General features: G+C 36.5%; 1 protein-coding gene across 5 annotated transcripts in view; it reads left to right on the top strand.

Annotated features, from left to right (window-relative positions):
• Positions 1 to 13,288, top strand: part of RGS12 (regulator of G protein signaling 12) — an 87,929-nt gene that overhangs the window by 33,073 nt on the left and 41,568 nt on the right. For 4 of the 5 annotated variants that reach the window (XM_033060740.1, XM_033060739.1, XM_033060744.2 and 1 more), the window contains one exon: positions 9,573 to 9,594. In XM_033060740.1, the coding sequence (XP_032916631.1) occupies positions 9,573 to 9,594 (22 nt within the window). Of the gene's footprint in view, positions 1 to 2,997; positions 3,724 to 9,572; positions 9,595 to 13,288 lie in introns of those variants that run through there. The other variant, XM_033060742.2, reaches the window with a different exon arrangement.

Genomic DNA, 13,288 nt, shown 5'->3' with positions numbered 1-13,288 from the left:
TCTTGCATTATAAGTTACCTTCCATCTGGATGTGCAAGTTATGCTGTTTCTGCAAGTATTTATTAATGGAGAGAATTCAGTTGTCATAAGATGTTGATCAACAGAAGGGGAAAACAAAACCAGGAATTGTTCACAAACATTTTTGCAGAAGTGTGTTTTTTAAATTTTCAGTTTGCAATCCTATAGAATTATTTTTCACACTTTACAATGTGGCTCATATAACCAGATATATTTTTTTAGAGCAGATTTCTGGATGGCAAAGCTTGAACTGAGCACTTGAGAAGGTGCTCAGGAGTCTGAGCAGTGTGGCAGACAGCAGAGGGCACTCGGAGCAGTCGTTTGCATCCTTCCCTTTGCTTCACAGGATTTACTGTAGGGGAAGTCTCAGTGTCTGACAAGGCAGCTTGTACTTCACTTGTTTATACACAAGCAAGTTCCTGCTGGTTTGGCTTCAAAATATTTTTTTGTTAATATTGCATTGGAATAGGAAGGACTCATTTCAGAATTCATAGAGGGAATTCACAATGCTGTAAATGAGAGAATCTTTTCTCATCAGCAGCACATATGGGGTCTGTTTATTGTTGAGTAACTGACAAATTATTGACAAAAATATATTTAGACAGATTACAGGAAATCTGGAGAATTAGGGGAGAAATAATTTTATTTTATGGCAGAGTTTTCTTAATTTATGTGTGAGCTTTTTGATGCTCCTGCTTTTTATTTCAGTAACTGGGGTCAGTGAGTTAAATCATATTCTTAACATGTGGCTGTCATGCAAGTAGTTGTTAATTTATTATGACATTAAAAAAAATCAATGCTTTATTAGATTTAAGATTTTTGGTGGTGCATTCTGCCAATGTCTCATTTAGTTTAGGACTCTGTGTGACGAGGAGCTGGTCCAGGGGATTGCCTCTTTCTGGTTGCCTGGTGGTTTTTGTGTGTTTTCTTCTTCTAGGAGTCAGGCATACAATAAATCCTATTAATCTTCTGACAAGTTAAAACTTATCCAGGCTCCCTGTCATTCTGTCTTTCTCTTCAGCTTTTTCTGCTCTGAAAACAAATGTACAAAAGCAAATTTGAGCAGGAAGTGGAGGGGAGGGTAGGAGGGAAAAACAGATCAACCTTATCTGGGGTCGCTACCCCTTCCCACAGTTTAGCTCCTAAGCAGATGGATGTGGGTTTACAAATGTCATCTTTGGTGTATCCAAATAAGGCTTTTAAAGCTGTTCTACCATATTTTAACACTTGCCATTAATAGCTTTGCAAATTAGCATTCCTTCTGCTTGTGACCTTTGACCTCTGAGTTGCCTGCCTGATTTACAAATATGCTACACAGAATCACAAGATTTTATATCTGTAGCTGCTGAAATAAGCTGTGAAAATGTAGAGGGATATGAATTTTTTAAAGGGCTTTCAGTGCCACATGACACTTCATAGCCATGATCATTAACTGCTGCTGGCTAATTGCTAGAGCTTATTTTTCAGTGTTAGTCGAGTCACTGCATGGAAAAAACGTGGACATGTAATGCTTAGTTCAGTGAAACAAAATCAACAATTCTTACTGTCTGTTTAAATGAAGGGATTATTAGGTTTACAGTGCTGAGTGTGAGTGCCTAGGATGTGTAAAACATTGCCCACCCACAGTGTTCCCAGCAATGCTCACTGCAGTTGCTCCAGTGAGCTGCTGGTCCTGTGTCCCACTGTTACACGTGGGGTTATTTTTCTCTTATTCCTTCCTATGGGTAACATTCTCATCTGTTCAAATAGTACTTTTGGTCTTTCTAGGTGATTCCTAGAGGATTTAGGTTGGGTGTTAAGTGTAAGTGCTATTGATAAAAGTCCTGTTTTGTGTTACCCCAAGGAGGTGTTACAGAGAAGTTTTTCAAGCATTTCTGATCCATTTGTGATTTTTACTCATCCATTGTAAGGATTATTATGCACCTGATTATTTATAATATTGTTGCTATTTGGTTAAAGTATTGAAAATGAAAATGCATTCTGCATCCCACTTGGTTTAATGTCAAACAAAATGCAGTATTTAAACAGCTCTGACATCTTTTTCTTTGTAAAGTTGCACATTTTGAATACTTATCCACACGCAGTAAAACTTCTGTGCAAGTATCATATGGCACTTGCTTCTGAAATCCTAGAATAATGGAGGGCGTAATTTGTAATTTTTAAAACACATTTCTTCCTGTTGACCCACCCACTTGTTTCCATTGCATTTTGTCATGGTATTAAATGCTTGTAGGAACATTCAGAACTTCAGTGGTGTGCCTGAACAAACAAGTAATCAATCAAAAAATTAACTGTCCATCACAGCAATTGGCTTATGCCTCTAAAATTCTAGTTAGAATAGGCTTCATCTGCATGTGAATTAAATTTCTTCCCTGATTGCTCTAAATTAAATTGAGAAGATTGAGTTTTTCTGTTAACCAAGTTTCTTCATCCTAAATGCAAAATGGGAAGATGTGCAGGCTTGTACATACTGGCTGTAGCAAGTCAGTCTCACCATGAAATATTGAGTAAAGGCTCTTCTCTTTCCTCATTTTCTCTCTTTATAAGTTCCAAGCAATATTTGCCCTCTTTATAGGGTTGGTTGTATGTTAGGGGCTCAACCTAGGAACTGTGTGAATGTGGGGGATTCCACATGCTGCACTGAACAAGGGAGAAAGTTCCTCTTCCCTAAATGTCTGCTAGCACGTCCACCTAGGGCTTAAGGACATCCCACTAGCATAAAAATGCCCAATAATCTCTCCCAGATTGCAATTCTGGTGTTTATTTTTGGCAGAAAGTTGTGTTCTGATTGCTTTAAAAATAACAGCAGTGAGTGATTTAGGTACTGTCACTGTTGTGGACAGCAGCAAACTTCCTGAAATGCTGTACTTTCCATATAGAGTCTCTTGAAGACACCGCTGTCACAGGCAAGTGAATTGCACTTCCCTCTTTCATTACAAGGAGCCAATTTTGCTCTCTGTTCCTGAGGCTCTGTGCACAGAACTCTCTTGGCATCAGCTGAGCACAGGTTCAGGTCGTGAGGGAGGAAGGGCAGAATAGCAGTTGGGTTCTGAAAGAAGAATTTTGTCTTTAGGGACAAGAGGCTACTCCTAGGTTTAATGAAATGCACCAAGTCTCCTTGTATTGTGGATTTTCATGTGCAGTTTATAGTGTTAACCACTGAAAAGTTAAGCAGATGGACTATTTGAGGTCCTATTTTGTTCTGGCTTGCATTATGTAAACCTCTGAAAATAGTGATTTACTATGTAAATGTTTCTCTAACTAATGTTAGGGTGATTAACTAGTGTTTTTTTGGAAACTGTCTTGGAAATCTGCTTTATTGAATACAGGACTACCATACGGTTCAGCGTCATTTTATTTTCCTGATTTGTTATAGGAAACGTTCTCAAATACAATCAGCATGATTTATATAAAATGATCGAGCTTTTCTGGTGAGAGATAATTGAGATCTAATCTGAATCCCTGACGAACCACAGCTTCCTGCATTGGCCTGTTGCTATTGGTAACATAAAGGGAGTAAAATAGAACTTCATACGAAATGCCTTTAAACTTTACTGGCATGTACAGGCATGGAGCAGCGTTGAATTTTTAGTTTAATCTTTGAGAAGCCGACGTGTTAAGGAAATGCTTTTTCCATATTAAGTGAAGATGAATTTAGGAAGAGTACTGCTAGGAAAAATAACTGCTGTTTCTTACGAGGAGCGGGTAAGTGATATGAATTATATTTAGCTAAAGCAAGGCATTGTTGCAGTGAGAAATTAGAATAGACTATTGTTATTGGCAAGAAATTAGAGAAGAATGGTATCAGCTTCAGAATGCTTTTTGCTTAGCCTTTAAGCTTTTTTACTTTAAAGTATTTGGGTTAAAATTCCTTAGTGAATGCAAACATTGGGTTTTATTCTCAGAGTAAAGTAATTTTGTTATACAAACTAATACTGAGATTTTGATATGTATTTATGAACTATACACGATATGTATAAAGCTAAAACCCCAATATGTTTATAATGTGTGCCTATTATTTAATTATGTGCAATGTATTTTGTACATGCTTTCTGTACCAGTATATCAATATTATATCCTTAGGTAAGGATGTATATATCTTGTATATATTTTCATAAAAATAATTTTAGGGATGGATTTGGCACTTAAGGCACTGTATTTATATGTGATAGGATTGGTTTTGTTTGGGGTAAAAAGTTGAACATTTATTTCTTAAAGGAATTTCAAATGTCACATCATTTATTCTTCATATGTTGTTTTTATAGATTCAAATATTTGACAAAATTATACTGAATGTATTCAGTGAAGTTATTGTACAGTAGTTGTACAGTATGTTTTTCCTCAGAACTATTACTTATATAATGCTTTTTTGTTAACTGTAGAGAATTGAAAAGTGAAATTGTCTAATAGTCCTCCTTTAAGTGCCGTTATGAAGGGGCACTCTTCTCACACAATTCTAAATCATTAAATTAATTGCAGTAATATTTTCAAATGGAGATAAAAAACCTGTAATGTTATGCTACTTTTTAGGTGAGAAGTACACTTGAGATTATTTATTAGAAGGAAAAACCAGCAATAACTGATGAATAATATGGCTTTATTTTTTATTTAAAATGTTAGAACTGTATATACCATATTGTGAGGCATGATCTCCCTCCCCCCCAGAGACCACTGGAGTTTATGGCATGAATTATATTGATGCTGTAATATATTTAAAAATACATTTATATCATGTAAATCCTGGAGTAAGGAGACTGAAGACCTTGGAATCTGCTTGTAACTCATACCTTGGTAAAAGGAGAAGTTGCTTCAGGTGATTTAAGAAGTAGTTTGAACAAAGCTAGATGCCAGCAGATGGTCAACTGGATGACAGGCTTTCCCTGAGATAAATGACAGAATGTTTGGAAATTGGCTCTTTGTATTCAGCCTGTAAATCTTCAGAACCCAGCATATTTCCTAGCATTATCCTCTATACTGAAACCTTAGGAGAAAATTAGTTTAGAAGGTTGGTGGAGTTAGGTGTGCTGTTCTAACCTGAAAGGCTTTTTTATAGGGACTTTATAAAATAGTGTGTAAAGTGATGCTGTGCTGTGCTAGATTCTGGCAGCACTCAGAGACTTCTGTGGATGCAGCAAGAAGTCGATGTCTGTATTGCAAGAATACAATGTGTGCTTTGGAAAGGCAACAGAGGGATCATTTTAAATCCCTTTTATTCTGAATCTTTCTGGATGCCAAGGAAAAAAATAGATGTTTCTGTTTAGTCTGTGATTCTGTCATTGTTAGAATAGGAGACAGAAATACGTCTTCACTCTCCTTACAGATTTCACCCTCTGTGTCTCAGGAGGATGGGAAACAGAGATGTCTTTTTGACTCAGGAAGGCACTCACCCCCACTGTAATGGCACAGATGATTTCATGTTGTTCCATTATATTGCTAAGACCTGGCATTTCCCAGTGTGTGTCACCCCTGCCAGTATTCCCCCTCTTTGCCTTTGTTCTGCTCCAGTATTTGAGCATGACTTTGACTTGAGTGATACATCTTGAGGGGAGAAAAAGGACATTTTTGTATTGTGCTACCTGGGTAGTTGTACACATGGGTTTATTTGCTCAATATAATGTCTGGGCTATAGGTATGGTAATTTTTTTGTTTTCGGCACATGTTGTTATGGCAGAATGGGACAATTCTCTGGGACTTGACCCATGTAAAATGGAACATATAAGATGGAGCTAAGTGGGTAAGAGTTTCTGTCACCTGAAAGATGTCATCAGACAAGCTTCATGCAGAGGTGCACACGTCTAGCAAGTTACAGGCCATGAAAGCTAAAAGATACAGCCTGTGCCAACCTTATGAACTTTGAGCCTTATGAATTATTCTCCTCTGTGCCCTCTCTCCCTTGTTGTTGGTGCAAGTTACTATGTTGTCTACTTCTGGAAAAAAAGCGAGGTACTCACAAAGTAGTTTTCTCCCTGATAATTACTGTAAGCATAAACTATTTTAGATTTGTTGATGGCAGATCCTGAACACAACATCAAAAGCTCACGGGCACTTCTGGTTTTTCCACCTAGCGAAGAGAGATGATGCAAAGGGAAATGTAACATGTTTTCTCTTACTCAGAACTTTGTGCTATGAAATATATGCTGAAGCATTTGCCAGTTTAGAGAGACCTAGAGCATCTTTTATGCTGTATGGTAAGTGGGAAGCCACTCTTCAGCTTGCTGGCCCTGGCACTGAGGTTCTCTTTCAATTCACAGGGATCAAGATCCTGCCCTGAAGTCCCAGGAGCAGAGTTGCATCCCAACACTGCGGGGTGTGTGTTGGTGTCTGTGTAACTCAGCTGCTAATCCAGCTGGATGAGCAAGCAGAGCTCCCATGAAGACATATACTGGAAGGCATTTTAGCTGTCCTAAATTAGATTTATTTTTTAAATTTTCGTAATTTGTTACCATCAGACTCCTGGCATATACCATGGGCTTTTTTCCTAAACCAATTTGGTAACTGGGGTAATTTGAAGAACCAATTTCAGTTCTTATCTGTCACTGACAGATTTGCTGGTTTCATACAATTAGATTTTATCTCTGGGTGATACCTCATATGTACATTCTCAACATATATGTTCTTTCATTTGGAGTTAATCACTTAAATACTATTTTAAAAATCTTCACATTAGCCCTAACTGGCACAGAGTTGTGCCCTGTTCTTCCTCCTCTTCCAGAAATGGCTTCTTACAGTTCAATTTTATAGCTTCAAAAGGAGCTGTTCAATTGTACAGCTTTCTGATACATAAGTTTTTCAATAGGTCGTTATTAATATATGTGTAGTGTTAAATTTAATCAAATAATCAAACTTTTTATGTGTAGTAGATCAAATTTTGTCCTGAAGAGCCTCCAGTGGTGGGAAACATCAGTGCTGAAGAATGAAAAACAGCCCCCAACATAAAGTGTATTTTTGAAATGAGATCATCACAGTATTTAAAAAAATCTGGTCTTGCAACTTATACCTTTCAAAGACAAATCTAGACAAGTTTCAGCTGAACAGTTTAGAGGAGAAACTTCTTTGTCTGAATGTGGACTGCATGCATTTTCTGACAGGTTTATACTGAGATTTCTAAGTACTCACAAATGTAGTTTGAACATAGTTCTGTGAATTCTTACACAGTAATTGCAAGCATTAGTTTCTTGGTTTTATTGAATTAGGTGGACTTGGTTACACAGATAAATTGAAAGAAAGGTTCTTAAATTATATTTTATTCTGGATCTATAGAAATACATGGATAATACTCATGGATAATACTTGTAACACAATAGATATATTTAGTGACTCTGTAATGTAAAGTGTATTCCTCCTATAGGTGCTTCCCTAAAATGTTCTAACAGAAATTACTGAGGCCTTGCTTGGAGAGACTTTAAGATGCCGATACATGTAATGTAATGTGCAGTAGACAAAGCATTTAAAATAAACATGAAAAATGAACCCGTGGTGTGTAGAAAGTTCACTGCATTAACTTATGCTAAGTGGATTGAGAAAAAACTCTGTGTCCATTATGATTGAGCTTTTCTGTGAAATGGCATAATTTTCTCTTTTAAATTATATTTTACAATTGTTAACTTCAGTTTTTGACAGAAGTAGTATGAGTATTCTTTCTGCTGTCATGAAAATCCTATTAATTTTGCTTCATACCTTGCAAAACCATGGAGAATTGTACTTGTTGTTTGAACCTAGGTTAATGAAAGCTGACAAAATAAATGACCATTCCTAAAATATAGGTATTTTGGAAGTGCTTTGGTTTGTTTTTGTCTAATGTATAAACTGATACTATTACTTTACTTTGAGTCATCCTTTTCTTTGTTCTTTGAGAAATGACATTGAAGCTGTTTATTCATTAACGTGCTATACAGTGATGTGACTAAAAAATTAGAAGCAAACACATTTATAAACCAGATTTCAGTAATGCAAATTAAATTTTCTAAATTACAAACATTAATTAAGTTATGGCTTCTGAATGCATAACATGATCACTAGACTTATGTGCAAAATAGAAAAAATGTCCTAAGCCCCACTAAAGGATTGTAACCAGAACTATGTTTTTGATACCTGAAACAAAGCTGTTAAAGGGAGATGCTTGGATATACTTTTCATTATGTTATTATGCCTCACAGATGCAGAAGCATTTATGTAGTTAAGCAAGAAGTGTCAATGTTTTTCCACTTAAAAAATCTTTTTCATGAGAAGTGTGTTTATGTTTATCTGAACTAGCACCAGGGGAATGATGTCAATAGAGGTTAGTTTAGACTTTGAAAGTCCCAGAATACTTGTGTCAAGCACCAGATCAAATCCTCTCCTGATGATGGGAATGGTGAGGCCACAACAGCTTGTAGCAAACTCTTCAGAGTGTTAATAGCAGTGTGAGAGCCTGCAGTGAAAGAAGATAATACTAAAGGTTTTTGTGGATTTTGAAGAAGAGTGGGAGTATTTGTTGCCAAGGCTGAAAAATACAAACTATGAAGAGGTAGCTGTTAGCTTGAATTGTGTATATATTTGTGCTTTTTTTGTGTGTTTCTGACCTTGAAGAAGATGTGGACACTGCAGGGCATTCTTTCCTAGCTTTTTAACAAGCAGTACAAATGGAAAGAGTATTTTTTTTACCATTTAGAAGGTTTCCTAAAGGTTCAAGGACACTTTCAATGACCAAGAAAAGATTGGCCAAACAAAAATAAAAATACTTTCTATTAGTCATTAAAAAATCAATGCAAAGTTAAATCTAAAAATCACTTGTCCTCCAGACTTCACTCAGCTGAGTGTCAAGGTTCAAGCATTGGAGTAGCTATTTGGGAAGTGGTCAGTACTTGGATTTAATGAGGTGTCAGATGCCTTGAGGTCATTTATGATCAAAGTTGAGAAGTTTAGGGTAGATAAGCACATAAACTTCTTCATTTCACTAGAATGCTAATCGTCCTTGAAATCTGATGTACAATATAGGAAGAGGTGGTGAGGAGTTCTTACTTACTGGAAGATAAGTTCCAGCTTATTGCAAGCATTCTGAACATCCTTTTGTTTCTGGGACAATCAGAAGTCACTGTCAGGGAAAGTTTTTAGAGTCACCTGATGACAAAACACTGAATTTTAATTTTTATGCCACATATCTCCAAATACTACAGCAAATTAAAGTGCATGAGATACTCTTTTGATTCATATTGTTTTCCATCAGGTCAGTTTTAGGTATCTACCTTGTCACAAGTACCAACTGATTGTGCCCATCTGAGAAGGGCTTTTGGGAGCAGCGTAGTTGCCACAGCAGAAATTGCTTCTTCCAGTAAATATTTGTGGGATCAAATCCCTGGACAGCAGTGGTTGAAAGGCCTGGGGTGAATTTCATGCTGGAGAAAAAACAACTGTGAGAAAGAACAGCTGGCTGCTTTAGATGCTCCTCTCTAATATTTTCTGTTATTAATAAGATGATAAAAGTAGCTGGCACTGCAAATACTGAGTGAAGCTCAAAGATTTCTGTTACTTGCCATGAAACTTCAGTAACACTTCTTTTTTCTTTTTTATTGCAGTCAGCAACTGTTTCTGATGGAGGTAAGCTGAAACTTGTCTTTACTTTTATAATGAAAAATAATCAATTTTCCACATTAAGCCATGTAGTATGTGCTAAATTATGTGATATATTACAAGATGTAAGTCCAACGTGGTGCAGAAGTCTGTGGCTGCTTTTTGGGAACTGTGCCACAGTGAAAATATTGCAGGATTATGTTCACATACTTTCACTGGTTTATTTGCATAACATTTTTTATGGTACATTTATATGTGCGCTTTTTTTATAACTAGGCTTCTTCATTCATAGTAATAGAGGCAGAGCTGGTAGACTTCTGTGCAATTGGATGGTAGATAAAATCTCATTCTGTTTTATTGTCCTTTACATACCTTGTTTGCTTTTAAAAAGCTGCTGTAGCTTCTGAGTTGTAAACTGTATTGGCACTTTTGTTGAGGTTGAACTTTAAGTGTAATCCTTTTGAGAAGGGGGTGAGTAATTTGATATTTGTAAAATCCCATCATGGAGCTTTTGCACTTCTGGAGTACTTCTAAGTAAACTCCTCTTTATTGCATATAAGCTAGTTTGTTTTGATTTTAACATGTCTTTAATGTTTTAAAGGATGTGTCCACTCTTTGTTAAACATTAGAAGACAATTTCTCTGAAGCTTTGAAATTAATTGAAACAGTTTAAAATGGCTTCCTTAATGGAATAAAGGAATTTGTATAGTGTAGGCTATCCAGGAGGTGGCTTTTCTCCTTGTCTTCTCTGGCAGGAGTGCACTTGATCTTGCAGAGAAGCTCAATGAATTTTTTGCATTTGCTGTTCTTTGACAACATTTCAAGACAAACTTATTAAATAGAAAGGGCCAAAGGGAACAAGCTGTGTTGCAGTAATTGTGTTGTGCTGTGTTGTAATCAGTGTAGTAAAATTGGAAAAAATATTTGGAATGGTAAGGATAATTTTTTTATATTGCATGCAAATGTAAATGAAAATTAGCAAAAACTTCTTCATATCCTAATTTCTGATTCCTTGCAACAATAAAACTTCCCTTGAAAAAAACATTACAGTTTTGGTCCTTTTGCTGGAGTGGGTGACTTTGTCAGGTATTTTCTCTACTTCTGACACAGTCTAATGCTCTACTGTACCTCTGTCTGTATGAGAAGGTAGACTCTGTGTTGTATCTGTCTGTAAATGACAAAACAACAAACCAGAAAATAGTAGTGTTATTCTGCATTCTATTTCTAAAACATAGCCTATGTTCTTCTGGGAAAAGTACATTTTTTTTTTGCCCCACACGTTACCTACTTGATATAAAAATCAAAGCAGACCACAGACTTTCTGATAGTATATGTAGTTGCTGAGGACCAAAAATCTGATTGATCTTTTTGTAGGTAAAATGCAATGTACTTGTTTCTTGTCTCCACAAGGGTTCTTGTTCTGTGTTAATGAAAGTAATTTAGTTGCTTATCCAGACTTTGAAATCTCTGTGATAGTACAATACAGTAATAATTTCAAGATTTTTATCATTCCAGCTGAAAATTTATTTTAAAAATTCTACTTATTATCAGTTCTTCCAGTATGACTTGTGTCTTATTCCAAATCCATAGGTAACTGTTTTCACAGTTAATTCTATACAGTTTTTTTAACTCATGAAATTTGGGGGCCGTGTAAGGTCACAGAGGTGAAAGAACAGCCAAGAAGTTATCTACAATTTTCTGCTGAGTTGTATTCCCTACTTTTTAGCTGGTTCAGAATTGAACATAAACTCTCTCTTCATTGCTAAATGCTACTTAAGAAGGGGTATAATTTGTGTAAAAAGCGGTAGTTGAACTATATTGAATAATATTGAATCAATGCATAAATACCCAGCTAGTGGGTTGGGAAAACAGGAGCCAGAGAGACTGTAACCAGAAAAAGTGAAATTAAATAAATTCCTAATTCATTTCGAGCTGCATTGAGTAAAAAGTTCTGATTCATGTGTGAATTACATTTTCTAGCATTTGCTTTCATTGAGTATGGCACAGCACTGAAATTTTTTCAGTTTTCCTTAATCTCACCAATATGCAAATAGATCCACAGACTTAGACATTTTAGGGTATGTCTGTTTCAGAGAAATTTTCACCAGTGTAACCAATAGTACAGCACTGCATACTTCCCTTCCTAGACTCAATCTTTATCATCACAGAATCACAGAATGATTTGGGTTGGAAGGGACTGTAAAGGTCAACTCCTTCCAACCCCTGTGCCATCCAAGCTGGCCTTGACATTTCCAGGGATGGGACATCTACAGTTTCTCTGGGCAACCTGTTCCAGTGTTATCATTGCTGTCAGAGTGAAAAATTTCTTATATTATAATCTAAATCTACCCTCCTTCAGTTTATAGCCATTACCTTTGTCTGCTCTTGTCACAAGTCCCTCTCCAGCTCTCTTGTAGCCCCCTTCAGGTACTAAAAGTGCTCTAAGGCCTCTCCAGGACATTCTCTTCTGTTTGGTATTATTAATTTTAGTATTTGTACATATAATTAGATACTATAAATACTATTGTTATGCTTTAGTTTGAGAAGAAAATTCATCTGTAAAAAGCAATTATGTGTTTATACAGATCTCTTCAGTATGGTGAGAGGCACAACAGTTCTTTGTACATTTTCTTTCCAAAGTTAATGAAGATTTATGTCATATGGCTTTTATTATGTTAGAGCCTGGCCCTGGAAACCATTGGTAGACATATCTTGTTGTGTTTATTTGATATTTTACATCCCAGCTTGTGCAAGGCTGGGATGTTCTTATCAGCCAAGCTCTGCACTTGGGCATTACAAGATAGCTGATGTGTAAATTAGTGTTGTTTCCAGACATGCTGACCAGTGGCAGCTCTTAACTGTAATTGATTTGTGTAATGAATTGCAGACAATCAGAATGCAAACTGTAATAATGCTTAGATGCAAGATTAGTGCTGTAAATCAACTAATCTGCAGCACCTCAGCTCCAGGAGTGGCAGGAACCATTTCATGTTACTACAGAGACCTGTAATTAGCAGGTTTCTCCTATTTCCCACCTCAGAAAGTGTCCTTTGCTCTGACTGTGGGAGCAGTGGCAGTGTGTACACAGCATGCAGGCTGTGCCTGATGTTCTGAGCACTGTGCCATCTGAATTGTCACAGGGATGATCAATAGTCCCCAGCTAATGTCTGACTTGGCTATTTATACCTGGGAGGCACTTTAGAAAGGGAAAACCTTAAGGTCAGAGGATGTCTAACAGAAGTGCCATCATCATTCATCTCCCAGACAGAGGTGGTGAGGTATCTGAGCTAGTGAGAATGTCTGAGTCAGTTCTCACCTGCTGTTCCCTGCAGAGATCAGTTCCACAAAGCTGAAGTCTGTTATTTCCAAATACTTCAGCCTAACAGATACTACATGCACATTTTTTTTCCCCTAAGATACTACTTTGTTGTAGTGTCTGCTGTTTTTTTGCTTTTAGTGTTCATCACTTGGAAAGAATTTTTGTAAGGAAAAGTGTTCCTAAAGACCTTTCTGAAAGGAATCTGATGTTTGCAGCAATAAATAATGCAGAACTGTATTTAAAAAGTAACTGAAGAAGGTAAGGCGAAAATTTTGCAATGAAGTGCAAAATAAAGCAAAACACTGTTTGCTTTTTGCACTATAAATACAGATGATTATTTCCTCTAACAGGTCTATGACTTATTTGTCAGTTCTGCTGCTGGTGCGTGCTCACTGTAGCTGT

This window comes from Catharus ustulatus, chromosome 5 (assembly GCF_009819885.2).
Source record: "Catharus ustulatus isolate bCatUst1 chromosome 5, bCatUst1.pri.v2, whole genome shotgun sequence".
Classification (NCBI taxonomy): domain Eukaryota; kingdom Metazoa; phylum Chordata; class Aves; order Passeriformes; family Turdidae; genus Catharus; species Catharus ustulatus.
Note: the sequence above shows the minus strand (reverse complement) of the source record. Positions and strands in the feature narration are given on the sequence as shown.